General features: G+C 41.9%; 1 protein-coding gene across 2 annotated transcripts in view; it reads left to right on the forward strand.

Moving 5' to 3' along the window:
• homer2 (homer scaffold protein 2) overlaps positions 1 to 20582 on the forward strand; it is a 70062-nt gene that overhangs the window by 40507 nt on the left and 8973 nt on the right. The window contains exons 3-6 of one of the 2 annotated variants that reach the window (XM_084337208.1): positions 15409 to 15540; positions 15976 to 16041; positions 16477 to 16569; positions 19839 to 19978. In XM_084337208.1, coding sequence (XP_084193334.1) covers positions 15409 to 15540; positions 15976 to 16041; positions 16477 to 16569; positions 19839 to 19978 — 431 coding nt within the window. The remainder of the gene's footprint in view (positions 1 to 15408; positions 15541 to 15975; positions 16042 to 16476; positions 16570 to 19838; positions 19979 to 20582) is intronic. The other variant, XM_084337209.1, reaches the window with a different exon arrangement.

Here is a 20582-nt window from a genome sequence, read left to right on the forward strand (position 1 = left end):
CTCTTAAAGAGCACCTATGGGAGGCTGCAATTCGAAACTGGCCACCGTAAATGCCCCAAACCCCCACCCCCTCCTAATAGACAGTCTCCTCCCCACCGCATGTATATATTCTCTCCCCGCCGTATGTACATTTGAAAAAAAAAATAAATGCGATTAATTTGTGATTAATCGCGCGTTAACTATGGACAATCATGAGATTAATCGCGATTAAATATTTTAATCGATTGACGGCACTATATATATATTTTGTATGTGTATTCATTCTGTTTAAACCAATGGGGGTTTTCTTCACAGTTGCAGATAAAGATTAGGCTACACTAATATTATACTATTATAGTAAATAAAACATATCATAAATGATGTAGCCTATCTGCATCCGCTTGGCACTCGGCGCTCCATCAAGACGTCACCATCACTTTCATACCAGCCGTGCCCTTATTCGATTATTTATGTTGACGAAACTGATTAGTTATATTCATTAAAGAAAGTTGATTTAATTTTAAAAAAGACTAATTTAATCAGATTAATCACTTTATTCAAATTGAGGATTTAGTTTGAGGATATTTATAAAAAATATATATATTTACGTCATAAAATATGATGACAGACATTCAAAGCTTCGTTCGAATACTTCAATAGAAGCTTCGAATGTTAAAAAATTACATTCGGTACATCCCTATATACCACAGAAATGGAAATAAACTATAAACAAGGCCTCTGATCTGTGGTGTCATCACTGATATTCATGATGAATCAGTTGCCCTGTTTCACTTTGTCCTACAGTATGCAAACAGAATGTCTGCAGGTGGGGTTAGCTTGTCAAAATGAATGGATATTTTGCTATTTTAAGTTATTGCAACAGCTGTTTGATAAATAAAGAGACAAAGCTTAACTCATTCAGCGCCAGTGGGCGCTGTGTACTGTGTGGTTGAAAGGCCAACGCTTTAAAGTATAGGAATACGTGGCAGTGTTTGCAGGGCTATAACTATATTATAGCTATGGATACAATTATACTATTGCCCATTTGACATCGAGTTTCTATCGTTCAATATGTGAAAAAGAAATAATTTTTTCATCCATACATTCCCGTTTTATACCGTGGTGAATATAAGTATGGTTTTAGGGTCATTCATGGGAGGCTGGTAATAGCCCCCAATGTGTATTATACTAAATGCATTGGCGTTCTGTCCCTACCAGTGGTGCAGTGGTGATCCCACACGGTACCACGCCGACCCAGCAGTTTTCTGAGCAGAAGTACGCGCACGGATGTGCATGCGCGTGCACACAAAAATGCGTTCACAACTTTCACTCGACTCGTCGCGCCAAGTACCCGGCACTTATCTATCACCTAGTCTTTGCATAATAATAGGACACCAATAGCATAACAAAGAAAGAGAAGTGCAAAACCAAAATACAAGCCCTGTACCAATTGGTGGGGGTTTGCTTGAGCTGTGGAACCAAATGGTCCCGACTGGAAGTATGAGACATTTTGTTGTGCTTCAGAAGGAAACTTTAAACTGTAAGTTACATTGTTAATTTAGTTTATTTACTTTTCTAGTTTAAGTTAATTCAATTAAATAAATTTGTTTTTCAACCATATCTGTTGACAATATAATTTCTTTATATATTGAAGGCTACATCCTGCCACCTTTTTCAGCTTCTCTATTTCAAGGCAATATTTACAAAAACTAAACTAAAACTAGTAATTTCCTATACAAACATGTTTCCTACTATTTATGCATAATAATAATCTGTTCTGTGCGCACGCGCACGGAATGTGAATCACTACCCACTTTCAAAAACACTCTCAAAAAACACCTACGTGAGACTGCAATTCGAAACTGGCCCCAACAAATGTCCTAACCTAGTTGTACAGTAAATGACCAAGTAAGGCTTTGTCAGTATTCCAATGTACAGTGTAAAATGTGTGTCCCCTACCCAACCCCCCCACCTCCAATGTACAGCCCTCACCCACCCACCCACCCAACCCCACCCCACCCACCCAACCTCCTCCAATGTACAGTTTCTACGCCAAATGTATATACACTCTTTTTCTGGACACTTTTGTATCACAAACAGTACTGTATTTGCAAATCTGATATGTCATAAATGTATAGATGTAGCAGTACTGTCTATCTGTATGTCATATATGTTATGATGAATTGAAAATGGGGGACCCTGATGTAAACAAGACTAAAGTCTTTCTCTGGTCTGCATCCCCTTAACAATTGTATGTATTGAGCTGTACTGTACTGTACCCATTCTGCAATCTGTTAATAAACTTTTCAATCAATCAATCGAACGCGAGGGAACATGTATGCGTACAGGCAGTTCTGATATTACGACTGCACCCCTGGTCCCTACACACGTTACAATAAAAAAATCAAATGCATATGATGGGTATTATGTTCCATCATGAATGCATGAAAGGGTGGGGGGGGGGTAGTTTTTTTATGCTTTGGTCGTCACCAACGGAATAAGTTATGGACTAGTGTTACACACATACGCTCGGATCGCAATGAAGGCATCCTTTGATCAACGCAAGATTGATATCATATAGCCCTTACCTTGACTAGGATCTGCCCCAAAGGAATATTCCAATTATCTGATCGCGAGTCCCAGTATTGGTCTCGATCGTGTCGCCAACATAATCTGCCATACATCATCCATCTGGAGCATTTGATGCTCCTCAAGCCGATCGGGACAACCGCTCCCCTTGCCTGACATCAGTGTTGGGTTGCTCATATCAACACTGGTTGCACGCACGCTAATGACGCCACGTGCATGCGCGCTCCCGGGCGTGTGTGCGCGCTCCCGCACATGCGCATAAATGTTCCCTCGCATAAGGACAGACTAAAGACGGTGCCTAATTGCCTCTATGAATGGAATGTAACACCTGACAACCGGCGCTATTGATATGCAAAGTAGCCAGGTGGGTACTGCGAGTTGGCGCATCAGTCGTGTCGACTCGTGTGCAGCGCATTCCTGTGTGCACGCGCGTGCACGTGCTTTTGCTCACAACTTTGGTTGCACGCCGTGCAACCCCGTCCCATGAGCAACGCATCACTGCCTGACATGGAAAAGTCCACCCAGACCAATATAATCGACACACAGCCCAAGACACAAGAGTTTCAAAGGATGTGCAATACCGGCCGCATCCTACCAGGCGGCAGTACTGGACATTTTTGCGATCTCAGACTCATTCCCTATGATAACACCAGGCTCCCTGGATTGATAATGAATGGAAATATCGAATAAAAGAAATAACGATGAAAACCCGACTTTTCTCGGGTTTGGCGCTCAAGCGTTGGCGAGTTAACCCGAGATATCTTGGGTCTGGCCCCGAATGAGTTAAGACCGTTACGTTGTTTATCAATTGATTTTACAATCCTCACAACTGAAATAAAGAGAATTTGATTATAATTTGGCAATTTACAAACTGGTGAGTTCAATAGACCTACAGCTTGATTTCAATGTTAGTGAGAGGGATTTACTAACCTGGCTTACGCTGTTACTCTGAATGTCCCTTGTTGATGTTACTCTCGTCGTAAGTCAGTGAAGGAATCTGCCCAACCCTCAAAGGAAAGTAACATGCGTTCTGTGGACATAGTGTCCTAATGAAATCGGGCAAATGCAGACTGACTAAAGAACTCAAGTGTTGATTATTGTTGATGAGTGGAGTCAGTTTTACCTGTATGTGTTTTTATCTCAATAGTCAAATCTTTTCTCTTTACTTTGTTGTCTGAAGAGTTTAATGTCAGGGTTTGAAAATGTATTTCCGTGTTCATATGCAACCTTTTGGAATAGATTCAGCTTTTGTCACATGTCCTTTATACCCGAAAAGACAATGCCCCCCCACCTACAGTATGCTGCTATCCTCTGTCCTCCTTGCCCTTTCCCACTTCTCTACCCAGTAACTGTAACCAAGGCTCTCAGAGACAACTGCTATTTTGAGCCTTTCAGGATAATAACATTTCAATTGGAGGTTTATTTAATTCACTTCTCATCAAATAAGGCAAATGTGAGTGAGCTGCCTCAAAGGGGGGAGGGGGGGCTGGGCTGTAAATTAATTGTTTTCTGTTTCAAGGCTGCAAGGGAGAGCGGTTTGTCTGGAAGAACTGCCTTTTTGTGCACCATACACTGACTATGACATACACTGACTTTGACATCATACACTGACTATGACATACATTGACTTTGACATCATACACTGACTATGACATACATTGACTTTGACATCATACACTGACTATGACATACATTGACTTTGACATCATACACTGACTATGACATACATTGACTTTGACATCATACACTGACTATGACATACATTGACTGACATACACTGACTATGACATTATACACTGACTGTGACTGTCATATTACATTTGTGGCTCTCCAATGACTCCAATTGCTGATGATGACATTTAAGCACTCTTAAACTCTGCTTGAATACTGCTCCTGATATGGAGACGTCCCAATCCTAGGATAGAACACTGTTGGCAAAGTTTAGTTTGCTAGCTAGATTGTAAGTCCTATATGCCAGGGTGACCCAGATCTGATAAGACTTCTGAACCAATACTCTTTACTGTATCCTTCTCTATCTTTTTAATTATTATTATATATATATATTTTTTGGGCCATTTCTGCTTTTTCAATAGGAGAGTGAATGGCAGGGAATCCGGGGGGGGGGGGGGGGGGGGGGGGGGGGGGGGGGTTGTTGACGTGCAACAAAGGTCTCAGGTCGGATTCGAACTTGAGATGTGGCAATGGCGAGCCACCAGGACCCCCAGAGCTGTGTGTCCTAAACCATGGGACACGAGTCTCAGGATCCAGGCTGGGGATCCCCCACACGACACAACCACCACAGCGCGTCTGGGACGCCAAACCGAGGATGTAGGGGAAAATGCAGACAGGAACCCAAGTCATTTAAAAATGGCTGCATTACGGTGTCTCGCGTGGGCCTCCTTTTTAAATGAGTGTGTCCCGACATGACATGACAGAGGTCTCTTGTCTCCGGTGAGACGGTCATTAAACCAAGCTGGAAAAGTTTGGAGAATCTTTCGAGAAGTACAGCTAAATCGTCAAAAAGCAAGCACACCGTGTGGCCTTTCTGTCAGAGTTGGTCTTGTTACTCCATCTATTCCTTATTTCCTTCACTCGTTCTCACCACTATCCCCTTTCAACTCTTCTCCTCCTCCTTCTCCTTTCTTTGTTTCCCCTGACTCTGCACATTCTGTGTTGCTCAGCAGACGTCGGACCAGAGGTGCAGAGATCCGTCCCCTCCCCTCTCTGGCTGAGTCTGTCACTGACCCCCGGGGCCCTGGTCCCCTCTCTGGCTGAGTCTGTCACTGACCCCCGGGGCCCTGGTCCCCTCTCTGGCTGAGTCTGTCACTGACCCCCGGGGCCCTGGTCCCCTCTCTGGCTGAGTCTGTCACTGACCCCCGGGGCCCTGGTCCCCTCTCTGGCTGAGTCTGTCACTGACCCCCGGGGCCCTGGTCCCCTCTCTGGCTGAGTCTGTCACTGACCCCCGGGGCCCTGGTCCCCTCTCTGGCTGAGTCTGTCACTGACCCCCGGGGCCCTGGGCCGTGTGCCCCCTTCTGTGCCGGCCTGTGCTACTTGATACACAGTCCACATTACCACTCTTCCAGCTGCCCCTGTCACTCTCCTCTCTCTCTCTCTCTCTCTCTGTGTCTGTCCATTGCTCACTTTTTTGCTCTGTCTTTTTCTTGCACTCTCACTCACATACTCAGTCACTCATTCAGCTATTCCCACACACGTGCACATACACACACATTGCATAAAACGCATATCGAAGTACTATGTACTCGTGATCACATAGGTTTGAATCCCAGCTCATGCTGTGCATCTCTCTACCCACTTTTGCCACGGTTCGCCACTGTACACACACAGGGCGACAGTGGCTCGGGAGGTAGAGTAGTCGTCTGGTAATCCAGAGGTTGCCAGTTCGATTCCCGGGCAGCATGTCGAACTGTCCTTGAGCAAGATACTTAACCCCTAACTGCTCCCGATGAGCAGGTCGGCACCTTGCATGGTCGCCTCCGCGTCGGTGTGTGAGTGAATGGGTAAAATGTGAGGAACAAATTGTAAAGCACTTTATAAATGCAGCCATTTACACACTCTGCACAGCGACTGATCAATAATGAATGAATGAATGAATGAAAACTTTATTAACAGATTGCAGAATGGGTACAGTACAGTACGGCTCAATACACACAATTGTTAAGGGGATGCAGACCAGAGAAAGACTTTCGTCTTGTTTACATCAGGGTCCCCCATTTTCAATTCATCGTAACATATATGACATACAGATAGACAGTACTGCTACATCTATACATTTATGACATACCAGATTTGCAATTACAGTACTGTTTGTGATACAAAAAGAGTCCAGAAAGAAAAGAGTATATACATTAGGCGTAGAAACTGTACATTGGAAGCGTAATGTGTTGGGCGTTCTCTGTGGAGGTGGACAGAGCAGCCAGACGGGCAGCGTTGTGTGGTTTTGCTGGTGTAAATGGGATCATGTTCCTCTCTGCTGCTTATCCCATTACACACCGCATTACAGAGAGCGGTGTCAGAATAAGCGGCACCTTCACGTAGCTTTACACACTCTCTTTCTGACACTGAACAAAAATAAATAATAATCGTATTCTAATTCTCGAATAACCTACCGCAATATTTTTGTTTCCTTCTTCCTCTCGCTCTTTCTCGCCTGCACTCTAAAACGACTCCTATTTGCTTATGTTTCATAGAAGTATTTGATAGTTAAACACTGTCGGATGCATCCCAATTTCCTCTCTGGACTGTTTTCCAACAGCGGCTCGCTCGGAGCACTTGACACCTCTCCTTAACCCTTTCACTGCCACACGACAGAAGGTTAACCCTTTACTATCACACAACCGACGGTCGCCATCAATAACTATACTAAGGAGAGGATGCTGCATGGCAACCTTTAACCACAATGGCCGCTTAACACCACAAATTATTACCTATCTAAAGCTCCACCCTGTTTGCTTGATCCTGGGGAAGCAACAGTTGTGATGGGAGGATCAAGAAAAGAAGGTTGGAGATGGGTCCATTACTCTTCCTAGTGGTTCTTCCTAGAATGATGTCCTCCTTTTTTATTTATTTATTATTATATATATTTTTTTTTATGTCCCATTATGATGTTTTTTTTATGTGACATTTATGTGCCACTGAGAGGCTGCTGTATCGACTCACTGACTCCTGTTGGTTTGTTTCTGTCTGGTCTATGCCAGTGCTTTCTGGTTTGTCTGCGGAATGCATTGCAAGGCTATAAAATGGCTATAAGCCTCTGAGGAAAAATAGGAGGGAGATGGGAGTGAACTGAGACAGTTAACCCTTTCACTACCGCACTACACAGGGTTAACCCTTTCACTAAGACACTACAGACGGTTAACCTTTCACTACGACACTACAGATCGTGGTAGTGAAAGGGTTAAGGAGGGGCAGGTGGGAGTGAACTGAGACAGTGGGCATTAAGAAGGAGAGGCTGCCTGTCAGTCATTTAAATTCTCTAATCCTATGTTCAGATGCAGGGACAAGTTGCTATGAGACGAGGGATGCATTGTAATTAAGTTGTCCTGTACTGACACTTAATTGCTGGGGGTAGTTTGCATACAGCTGCTTCTGACATCTGTTGTACAACTATGTGTTGGTGTTGGTGTGCGCATGCCAGAGTGAAGTGAAGGTGTGTGTGTGTGTGTGTGTGTGCATGCCTGTTCTAATATTCTAATAGAGTTCTGATACATCTATGCATGTGTTTGTCTTTTGTCTTTAGACACATAGTATTGCCAGTTGGACATGTCTTTGTTTGCAGTGGTGCACAGATAAGGACACAGGGGCCCGGGCTCCCCTCTGCTGTGTAACGGAGCTCCATCTCCACAGGGTCTGGAAGTGCTTCTGTTGTATTTTGAATGAAGTGTCCATGAATGCCACTGTCTCATACATGAGCTAGTTGTTTATTTTATAACTTTAAAGCGGCAGCAGATGTTTTCTGGAAGATGGTATAGAACAGCTGAGCGTATAGTATTCTGTATCTGATATGGATGGAGTTGGATGACCAGTTAGTGGGGCAGCAATGTGCTGCATGTGCACAAATGTGTGCACATGCAGTGTGTGTGTGTGTGTGTGTGACTGGGAGATGGCAGACATCTATTTTAGGACTGATGTGTATGCTTTGATCCTCAGGGGAACGAAAGACTGTCGAAAGAAGAATACAAATGTAATTGTATTATAGATGCAGATTAGGGCTGCAACTAATGACTAATTTGGTAGTCGACTAATCTGCAGATAATTTTTTCGATTAGTCGACTAATCGAAAACCAATGTAAACAACACAATTTTTTTTATTTATTTTTTTTAATTACCTATCTTTGTGAAAGTGGCTTCTCAGCTCTGGTCCAGCTGAAGACAGAGCAGAGGAACAGATTGGACATTGAGCATGACCTCAGAGTTGCTTGTCTACCATCACCCCAGACTTTGAGACTCTTGTCAGGAGTAAACAACAACATCATAACATGATGATCCCATAGCAAATTAAAATAATGACTCATGAAACATTTGAATTTGGATCTTTAAGCCACTTTAAATGAAAATGTATTTGAAGAACAATACAGCAATCACTCATAACAAGATAAATAAATTAAATAATACAAATTAAAGTGGAAGTGTACTTTAAATAACTTTTGTTTGCTGTGTGTGAGAGGAGTCCGTGTGTGTGTGTATGTGTGTGTGTCTTACTCTGATCGCTGTGTGAGTGAGAGGTGTGTACTGTGTAATTTGTGTATGTGTGTGTGTCTTACTCTGATCGCTGTGTGTGAGTGAGAGGAGTGTGAATGTGTGTGTGTCTTACTCTGATCGCTGTGTGTGAGTGAGAGGAGTGTGTATGTGTGTGTGTCTTACTCTGATCGCTGTGTGTGAGTGAGAGGAGTGTGTATGTGTGTGTCTTACTCTGATCGCTGTGTGTGAGTGAGAGGAGTGCGTGTGTAATGTATTGTGTGTCTAGTCTGATCATCATCTCCTGCAGGGGAACAATGTTTTCAATGTCCAAAATTTGCTATGGGATCATCATGTTATGATGTTGTCTGGAACCCTGAGAAGCCACTCTCACAAAGATAGGTAGTGCACAAAAAAAAAAAAAAATTTAATTTTTTTTTTTTTTTTATGACTAATCGACGCAACAATTTCTCGTCGACGATTTTTTTATAATCGACGTCGATTATGTCGACTAATCGTTGCAGCCCTAATGCAGATTAAGCAGAAGTCTCAATTTGGTTCTTGGTCTAGAGACGTTTCTGGTCATTATGGAAATTCTGCGTTTCCTTTTAAGTAGAGGGGCTGATGTCTGTTGGAGGGAGTGGTTTTTTTCTTGCAAAGTGAGATTAGCTCGGTCTTTTAGAATCATAATATAGTAGTAGTAGTTAGGGCTGGGCGATATGACGATATTATATAAATATCGGGTACAGTTCATTAACGATACACTTTTTTAACGTATCGTGGATATCGTGATGTTTTGCCCAAGAGGATTGTGTCGCGTCAATCTGGTCCACCCCGTTCAAACTTTTGAACAACGCCGCTCCCACACACACACTACTGCATCAAAGTTAGTACTTATGATTAACAAAGGCATTCGTTTTGTGGCATCAACATTATATAGTTACACGTTATATAGTTACACATCAGCGTATTTACCCAAACATAGCAACGTCCGATGACGACATAGATAGCAAGCGTTACTGTTCATATCTCAGTCCGTGCCGAGTTGTGCGTGCCCATTCTGCTGTCTGTTAATAAAGTTTTCAATCAGACAGATGTATGGAAAGGCTTTTATTATAACATTTGTTGCAGTAAAATCATTATGCCTCGTTGTTATGCTGCGGTGCGCTAGTAATCACTCGTCGGCTGCGGTGAGCTGTTGTTGTTGTCGTTAAGCTGAGCTCTCGTTAAAATCAATGGAGGGCATTCAGGAATGTAAAAAAAGAACAGCGCTGCTTGCCGATTGGTGCTAAGAACAGCAGGGCGGGTACAAGCGGTGTGACGTAATTGGCAGACTCGACTGTCAATCAAAATTATTCTGTTGCCGGCTGAATGATTGAATGAATGAACGTTATTAACGATTGCAGAATGGGTACAATACAGTACAGCTCAATACAACAACAGTGGACTGACTGGAGGATGAAGACCAGAAAAAGACTTTCGGCTTTTTTACATAAGGGTCCTCCATTTTCAATTCATCAAAACATTTAGAGACATACAAATATACAGTAGTTTCATAAAAATGCTAAAATCCTATTGATTGATTGATTGATTTAAAACTTTATTAACATATTGCAGAATGGGTACAGTACAGCTCAATACATACAATTGTTAAGGGGATGCAGACCAGAGAAAGACTTTCGTCTTGTTTACATCAGGGTCCCCCATTTTCAATTCATCATATTTCATATCTAAATCATATAATATCTCATTGCTAAATATATGCAATATATAATCTAATAATCCAATCATCTAAATCTAATATATAATATAAAAATGCTAAATGCATGGGTATTTTATTTTGTCTTTAATGTTAGCTTGCAAACTCAAATACTGTCTTGGTAAGCCTCATAATGAATTGTTTGGGGAAAAAAAGAAAAACATCGTGATGCGTATCGTGTATCGCCGAAAGGTCAGAAAATATCGTGATATCATATTTAGGCCATATCGCCCAGCCCTAGTAGTAGTTTAGTCAGTCATCTCACACAATACAATATATACAATCATTTAACAATATTTGATTTTACAGTGACTGAAGCTACAGACTGAAGCATAATGCTTATATATGCCTGTCCTATATTCTTAACAAAATTAAGACTCAAACGGTATTCTAAAAGAAAATAGCAAAAAACAGTATTATTCACCCTTGTAGTTTTCAAAAATAGCTTTACAAACAATTTTCTTAAAAACCAAAAGCGACTTACTCATTCTTAACTGTATATCAGGATTGTTCCACAAGTTAACCCCAATAATAGAAATACACCTCCTTTTAATCATTTTCTTAGCTTTTTGAACAGTAAATTTACAAATATATCTCAAATCATATTTTCTTTCATATATTGAAAAAAAAACTTTGCACCCCGTCTGGGAGTAACTTTGCTTTAGCTACATTATTTGCATAGTTTTATAATAAACCAAATCATTAAATTTCATAATATGAGACTTTATAAACAATGGATTTGTGTGTTCATAGTAACCAATGAAAAGGTTCCGAATGGCCCGCTTTTGCAGTAAGACTATTGGATTTACTGTCTTTAAATGTCGACCCCCATACTTCCACACAGTAAGATATATAAGGAAGTATAAGTGAGCAGTAAATTATGTGCAAGGCTTTGTAGTTTAATATATCCTTACATTTATACAATATTGCTACTGACTTAATTTCTGGTCAATAACTACCCCTAGAAATTTTATCTCAGAAACTCTTTCTATTTTTACATCACATATTTTTAACTCTATCCCCCTCTATTTCTTTTCGATTACCAAAAACCATAAATTTAGTTTTCTTAATATTGAGAGACAATTTATTAACATCAAACCAAGTTTTGAGAATTTCAAGCTCTCTTTCAATATTAAACAAAAGTTCCTTTAAATTACTCCCTGAGCTATATAAATTTGTATCATCTGCAAAAATAACAAACTTTAACAGTTCAGCAACATTGCACATATCATTAATATAAAGTATAAAAACGTTTGGACCTATCATAGATCCCTGGGGTACTCCACAGGTGACCTTCCTAAATCCTGACAGTGTCATTAATTTGCACACATTGCTATCTGTTTTCCAAGTAGCTCTTCAGCCAAGAGTTAGCTATACCTCGTATCCGATACTTCTCCAGTTTTCTCACTAATATGCTGTGATGTATTGTATTGTAGGTCAATATAAATACCAATAGAACACTCGTCATTTTCAACTATTTATTCTACCATCTCCATCACTGCATATGTAGTAGTTCTATTTTCCCTAAACCCATACTGGTGTTCACTCAATATTTTGTATTTGCCAATGAAAAGATCCAGTTGTTTCACAAATAATTTCTCTAATATTTTTGGAAATTGAGGAAGTATAGACACTGGTCTATAATTGTCCATTTGATGTTTATCTCTATTTTTAAATATTGGTATTACCTTTGCTGATTTCATATTATTAGGAAAAACACCTCTTTGAAAAGACAGATTGCATATAATTTATAGGTCAAAGGTTTTACAATAGACTCAATTACTTCTTTAATAATTACCATGTCAATGGAGTTTATATCGGTTGATGTTTTGTTTTTGAATTTACTTACAATTTCAATTATATCAATTTAATTTACCCCACAAAGGAACATAGAACTGATATTACAATTTATCAGATTATTAAACATATTTGTATCCTCAGGCACAACTATTTTGCTGGCCAAAGAAGTTCCAACACCCACAAAGTAGTCATTGAAATCTTCAACAATGCTTTTTACATTGTCCACTTTAGCATCAGAGCTATTTAGAAAATAACTTGGAAATTCAGATTTATAACCTCTATTCCGAATAATATGATTGACTATTTTCCAGGTCCAGGTATATTATTTGCACTGTCCTCTAATATTTTATTGTAGTATTCCTTCTTCTGTACTCTCATAATGGAAGTCATATGGTACAGTCATAAGTCATATGGTATCATACAGTACATGTCAATGCATTTATCTCGAGACCATTTACTCTAATGTAACAACATGATATAAAAGCTGGGGCTGCTCTATAGACAGCCCCAGTCGAGATGAGAAGCACGTTCAGTCACAGACTCCTCCCCCCTCCCCCGACACTCTACTAACCACCTCGGTCCCTGCCCACAACAGTGGGCAGGGACCGCTGCCAGCAGCCGGAGGACTAACGACAGCAGAACTCGAGAACTACTAGGAATATCTGATTACTGAGTGTGTCTGACTCCCACCTAAACAGACTACCTAAACGGACAACGTATGACGTATATCACGCCCATACGTACCTTATGGATACTGAACCTGTGTATACTGTATACTTACTTACTCATAGTATATATTTAGATTATAGTGTCTATTGTAACTATATTTATTGTAATGCATATATAACTGATGGGCAGTGTTGTGCTAGTTACTGAAAAATAGTAACTCAGTTACTTTACTAGTTACTTCATTTCAAAGTAACTTCGTTACTTTACTAGTTACTTACACCCAAAAGTAATGAGTTACTGTGAAAAGTAACTATTTAGTTATTTAAAAAAAAAAAAAAAAAGATTGCTCCCGAGTCCCATGCCCCAGATACTCAAAATCGATAGATATCAATCAAAGCATTGCAACGTTAGAATAGTTAGGATATCAATTGTGCATGAAAGGACTATATTTATATTGTTTGATTAGTATTATGAGATTCCCTGGCAGATTTCGTACAGTCAAAATCCGTTGATCAACTTGAGTTTCAGTGAACACATTGCACTCACCAAAGTCTGCGGTGGTCGAGATGTAACGTTAGTCCAGCTGACTCCAGCAGCCCCTCAAACATGTTCTTTATCTCGTTTCCATGTTGTATATTAATTATCTCTCCAAGTAGTTGCTAAATGGTTTGTTAGTTTGTTACTGCGTTCTTTTTATGTAGATTCATAGAGAGCGTCCTCCTGAGCGAGCGTTTGATTTCACCTGCGTTTGTTTTGTTTACTATAGTAGAGCGTCTATTACTTTCCGTAGCCGCATTTCTGGTTTCCGCATTTCTGATTGGCCAGTGGCCACTGACTGACTCTCTCTGGTCAGAGAATGTCAGAGAACGTCAGTCAGTGGCCAATCAGAAATGCGGAAACCAGAAATGCGGCTACGGAAAGTAATAGACGCTCTCTATAGTAAACAAAACAAACACAGGCGAAATCAAACAGGAGTCAGGAGGACGCTCGCTATGAATCTACATAAAAAGAACGCAGTAACAAACTAACAAACCATTTAGTAACGGTAACAGCGTTACTGAATTTAAAAAGTAATGCGTTAGAGTACTAGTTACGGCAAAAAGTAACTTTGTTACTGTAACGCGTTACTTTGTAACGCGTTAGTCCCAACACTGCTGATGGGGCATACAGACCCTCATCTGCACCTTGATTTACACTGCCTACTTGCTCATAATGCGTATACTCTGAGTTAATTATATTGTTTACACTGCCTATTTTTCTTTTAACTTTTCTACTGTATATAATAATCAGGTCTTTTACTATTACCATGTACCTGCACCTCCCCTCCCCCATGCTGCTATGATGCCTGACTTTCCCCAAGGGGATCACTAAAGGAATATCTTATCTTATCTCTTATCTTAGACAATGAATGGAGTCTGTGACTTTATGAGGCCATACAATGTTTGTGAGCTCTTGCACCCAAATTAGGTTTTCAATCTGGTTTAGACCTTCTATCAATGCTAGAATATAAAACAAATTTGGGTGTTAAGTGCTCACGCTGACATTTTATGGTCTCGTAAAGTCAGAGCCCCATTCATTGTCTATGGAGCAGCCGCAGATTTTACATCCCAGTGCCATCACAGTGTGTGGACGTCATGCAATAAACTAGTAATCCCTATAGGTATCCATTCAAATTAGATTCATGTTTGACGTGTCTTTGTTATAAAAAGCTTTGGAAATAAAATAAATGTCTTCTGTTTTTTAATAATTCATGCATCAAAAGGTTAAATCTCTCTGGAAAGTAGATTACATACCAGAATATTATGTAAGAACTGAACAGCTGTCCAACTTCCTCGACGACGACGACCACTGCTGAAGTGCCCATAAGCAAGGCATTGATTTAACCCTCAACTGCTCCAATCAGCAGAAATCCAATTACTGGGCAGCTCCCAGTTTTTAACCTGTGTAACTACAAATGTGAAGCAGGGCGTTGCTAGAAAGAGCATGCAGGTAAATAAAGGTTAAATAAATAAAACCTCACAGAGAAAAAGAAGACACCAACTCTCTTGTAATACAACGTGTTGTACACTACACCAGACTCGGTAGATGAAGTCAAAAGACCAGATGTAGGGCGGACTGGGAGACGACTTGTCCTTGAGACGGCTAGTCCTGGTCACCACTGCTGTATCTTACTCTGACCAAACCCAGTGAAATCATGACAAAATGGACACATGGTAGTGATTAGTAGTGTCTATAATTAGTCTATAGGACAGAGCACCACAGATTGACTCTGGTATGGATAGTGTTCCTTGTATTAAGTCAAGTACTACACTCAGTAAATGGACTATTGGCTACAGGGCTGCAACTCCTCCTCTTAACACACATCTTGGCTTTGATGGATTAATTCATCATCCATTATTATTGTGTTTACCCAACAGGTGATCATCAACAGCACCATCACACCCAACATGACCTTCACCAAGACGTCGCAGAAGTTTGGCCAATGGGCAGATAGTAGAGCCAACACTGTCTTTGGCCTGGGTTTCGCCTCGGAGCAGCTACTGGCCAAGGTCAGTGCAGACAATGTCACCACAACAATAACAACTAAAATAACAACAATGACATACAAGGTCACAACAGCGACAGAGGAATGTTTGCCGCTTTATTCAGAGGACCCACTAGGGGGGAAGAATACAAGTTCAAACGTACTGTCTTTCTTTTTGATATCATTGGAATAGTATTATGTAAATTATAAACATTATGTACAACAAAATAGTGCAGTGGGAATATCTACACATTAGACAGGCAGAGTCAAAATTACCTGCTGTTAGCCCTTATTTCTCCACAGCTCCCTCTGCTCATAATGTCTGATTGGCTGTCGCAGTCTAGCGCTGAGACTGTTGCAACAGTCTAGACACTGGTTAGACACTCCGCTTTATTACGTTTTTCTCCCTTCTATTGGAATAAAAAAATACGTGCTCACGTCACCTCTCATCCCATTCCAGTTTGCAGAGAAATTCCAGGAAGTGAAAGAGGCGGCCAAGCTAGCCTCGGAGCAGCTACTGGCCAAGGTCAGTGCAGACAATGTCACCACAACAATAACAACTAAAATAACAACAATGACATACAAGGTCACAACAGCGACAGAGGAATGTTTGCCGCTTTATTCAGAGGACCCACTAGGGGGGAAGAATACAAGTTCAAACGTACTGTCTTTCTTTTTGATATCATTGGAATAGTATTATGTAAATTATAAACATTATGTACAACAAAATAGTGCAGTGGGAATATCTACACATTAGACAAGCAGAGTCAAAATTACCTGCTGTTAGCCCTTATTTCTCCACAGCTCCCTCTGCTCATAATGTCTGATTGGCTGTCGCAGTCTAGCGCTGAGACTGTTGCAACAGTCTAGACACTGGTTAGACTCTCCGCTTTATTACGTTTTTCTCCCTTCTATTGGAATAAAAAAATACGTGCTCACGTCACCTCTCATCCCATTCCAGTTTGCAGAGAAATTCCAGGAAGTGAAAGAGGCGGCCAAGCTAGCGAGGGACAAGTCTCAAGAGAAGATGGAGACCTTGAGTAACCACTCCCAGGTGAGTGTCCACCCCGTCTGCCACTGTTGTCACCTCTGGTATTAAGTGATCTTTACCTTGAGTATCGTACTCTGTTAGAGTATTCCTTCTAATAAATCAGAACAGATGGGTCATCTACACCATTTGGTTCTCAGCCTGAGGTCCAGGGACCCCCAGGGGTCCTTGATGGGGTTCTAGAGGTCCACAGAAAAGTGGGGAATAGTTTAATTTCACTTTTATTTCTTTGGCCTAAAGTTACCCTCTCTCTCCACCAAGTTGGTTATGGAATTCTAGACTAAATCATATCTAAGAACAAAGGTTTTCTCAGATGGAGGTCCCTGAGATACAACTACATCCAATGGGAGCCTAATGTACATCAATGTGGGGGTCCTTGCCATGAAAAAGGTTGAGGACTGATCTATACCGCTGCAGTATGGGCTGTGTTTAACTCATTCAATGCCAGTCATGAGTATAGTCGGGTTAACTAGCCAACCGTTCAGCGCCAATCACGAGTATAGTCGGGTTTTAATCGCTATTTCTTTTATTAGCGATATCCATTCATTTTCATCCATCCAACCTGATGTTATCGTTGGGAATGGGTCTGAGCTCGCAAAAGGGCAAATACCGCCGCCTATCGTCTCCCGGATGGTATTGCACATCATTGGATTGGATTGGCTGGGACTGTGCATAAAAAAAAAAAGGTCCGGTCCGGGTTTTGCTTCTCGGGCATGCAGTATCGTTGTACCACGTTGACTGGGGGGGGGGGGACTTGGAGCAGCGTGGATTATGTATTTTGGACTATAACGTTGGATCAATGGACGCGATCGATCTTTGGAATGGCGATCAGGAATTGGATTAATCTTTTTGCAGAACATCTGATGTGAGGTAAGGACTCTGTTACCAGTATTGGGTAAATCAGATGTTTTTTTCACAGCGATCACAACGTGTGTGTGTGTGTGCCGTTGACGCTGAGCAAGGCACGGATAAGCGATTTTTCAGCCCGCTTCAGCCCGTATTGTGCATAAGGACACATATCGATAATCTAGCGTTTATTTGAAAACGATTTTCTAAATCAGCCGAAAAATTATGACATGTTTTGTGTATTCCACTAAAGGGCTATTATCGCGTATTTCTCTGGAATTACTAGAAATCTCAAACTATACTCTTATTCAAAACGGTATAAAACGGAAATGTACAGATGAAAAAACAATCTGTTTCGTACATGTTGACTGCAAGCAAGTCATTGATAAGCGACGGGTGTATTAGACCCATAATTTAAGATATATTTTAAGCACTCGCAAATTTCCCCATCCTCCCATTGATTAAAGCGGTGGCGTGGTAGCCCTAATTTGTAATATCCGGCCGGCTTTGAATGTGTTAATGGGAAAGGGCTAGGGGCCGGGGGTAGTTGAAGGCTTAAAATGTCTAATCTTCCCATTGACAGCTTAGAGAGATCACGGTGTAACCGTGTCACTTTACATGGGTTTCCTGTAGAAAGCCTCTCTTATGTTCCTCACATACTGTACATCCGATCCAAAGTATAGGCTATCATGGTAGTTTGATGATGGTATTTTCAGTTTTACCATGGTACTGCCAAGTCATGGTACCACTTCTGTCCTTTAAATAATACCATGGTATAATCCATTTTAAACCATGATACAGATGGTAGGCCTACATGGCATCATTATTTGGTCACAAAATTGTGGAAATACCACAATACCAAATACTGAATACCATGGTACTATGATAGTCCAAGTCAGTGGCCTCAGAGTGCCTGATTGAGCGTAAACCTAGTAGCCTCTGCCCAGTCCCAGGCTCTCGGTCTCTGCTGGCCGCAGACTAGCAGGCTACAGTAGCTGTTGATGTTCTCCCTCTCTGCTGGCTCCAGACTAGCAGGCTAGCTGTTGATGCTCTCTCTGTCTCTGCTGGCTCCAGACTAGCAGGCTAGCTGTTGATGCTCTCTCTGTCTCTGCTGGCTCCAGGCTAGCTGTTGATGCTCTCTCTCTCTCTCTCTCTGCTGGCTCCAGGCTAGCTGTTGATGCTCTCTCTGTCTCTGCTGGCTCCAGACTAGCAGGCCAGCTGTTGATGTTCTCTCTGTCTCTGCTGGCTCCAGACTAGCAGGCTAGCTGTTGATGCTCTCTCTGTCTCTGCTGGCTCCAGACTAGCAGGCCAGCTGTTGATGCTCTCTCTGTCTCTGCTGGCTCCAGACTAGCAGGCCAGCTGTTGATGCTCTCTCTGTCTCTGCTGGCTCCAGACTAGCAGGCCAGCTGTTGATGCTCTCTCTGTCTCTGCTGGCTCCAGGCCAGCTGTTGATGCTCTCTCTGTCTCTGCTGGCTCCAGGCTAGCTGTTGATGCTCTCTCTGTCTCTGCTGGCTCCAGGCTAGCTGTTGATGCTCTCTCTGTCTCTGCTGGCTCCAGACTAGCTGTTGATGCTCTCTCTGTCTCTGCTGGCTCCAGACTAGCTGTTGATGCTCTCTCTCTCTCTGTCTCTGCTGGCTCCAGGCTAGCTGTTGATGCTCTCTCTCTCTCTCTGCTGGCTCCAGGCTAGCTGTTGATGCTCTCTCTCTCTCTCTCTCTCTCTCTCTCTCTGCTGGCTCCAGGCTAGCTGTTGATGCTCTCTCTCTCTCTCTGCTGGCTCCAGGCTAGCTGTTGATGCTCTCTGTCTCTGCTGGCTCCAGGCTAGCTGCTGATGCTCTCTTTGTCTGTGCTGGCTCCAGGCTAGCTGCTGATGCTCTCTTTGTCTGTGCTGGCTCCAGGCTAGCAGGCTAGCTATTGGTGCTCCAGGTGGTAGGCCTCACACTCATCTGCTCTGTGGGGCATAAAGCTGCTGGGCCATATGACGAGATGGATACTGGCATTATTCCCTTCTCACCTCTGTGCTGTCGTAGCTGGGGTGTTGTGGGTGTTATACTGGGCCTCACAGTGCAAGTGCTGTAGATTTTAATCCATGAGGAATTTAGAAAGCTGTGAGATGGCAGTCACTGACTGGACTACATGATGTATGTGATGCCACGTGTATCTTCAACCTACTACGTTAATGTCTTGAGGTGTCCGAAAAGATGATACTTTTTTTTTTTCTGGACAAGCTGTCAACATTTACACCAGCACAGGAAAAAGATGCAAGACTGACATGACATGTCTTTAAAAACCTGTCTAAAGACATATCAAGACATCTGATGGCACACAAGTATCCTGTCTTTAGATGTCTTGATGCTTTGAGATGGTGGTAATGTTATACTCACAAAAGGCCTTATTTAACCCCCCCCCCCCCCTCCCGCTTCCCCTCTCAGGAGTCTGGCCGTGAGACCCCCTCATCTAATCAGGCATCCAGCATCAACGGGACAGACGATGAAAAGATCTCCCATGTCGGTCCGGAGGCCGCCCTGCTGCAGAGCGAGAACGACCGACTCAAGACTGCTGTAGAGCAGAGGTAAGGCTGAATTCACAACAGCAGCGCAGGAATGACATTCTGTGAGCTTGTGTGTTATAATGCAGTATTAAGTATTCCTTCATTCATGTCATGGCTGCTAGCCTGCTACCAGAATATGCCGACAATGTTCTAAATGTGTCAGGCTACAGTTACTCTGCATTATAAATGGACTCAAGCAGCATTCCATACAGCTACACGGAGATTACATTGAAACGGGGACTGTGTGTACAGTGTATGATGCTCTCTAGAAAACTGGTTCTCAACCAGTGCGTGAACAATGTTATTATAGGACAATCTGTCAGGTGGCTGTCGGCTTCATTAAAGTTTAAATCCATTAGCCTTTTTCGTCTTCCAATTCTAGTTCAGGCCGTGTTCAGCCGTTTCAAGTGTGCTAACTGGCCCTCTTGTATGGTTATGCAAAGACCTTTAGTGACATTTCAAAGTAAATCAATGATTTGATATGCCTTGAAATGTTTTTTTTTTTTAATGTGTGCCGTTGTCACCGACAGAGTTGAGAAGCACAGAATGTTGTTGTTGTTGTGTGAGTCGACCGACATTCGGTAGAGGTGAAGCACACTTAAACCCAGCCACGCATACTAGATGT

The sequence above is a fragment of the Notolepis coatsorum genome (assembly GCF_963971535.1).
Source record: "Notolepis coatsorum genome assembly, chromosome: 20".
NCBI lineage: Eukaryota > Metazoa > Chordata > Actinopteri > Aulopiformes > Paralepididae > Notolepis > Notolepis coatsorum.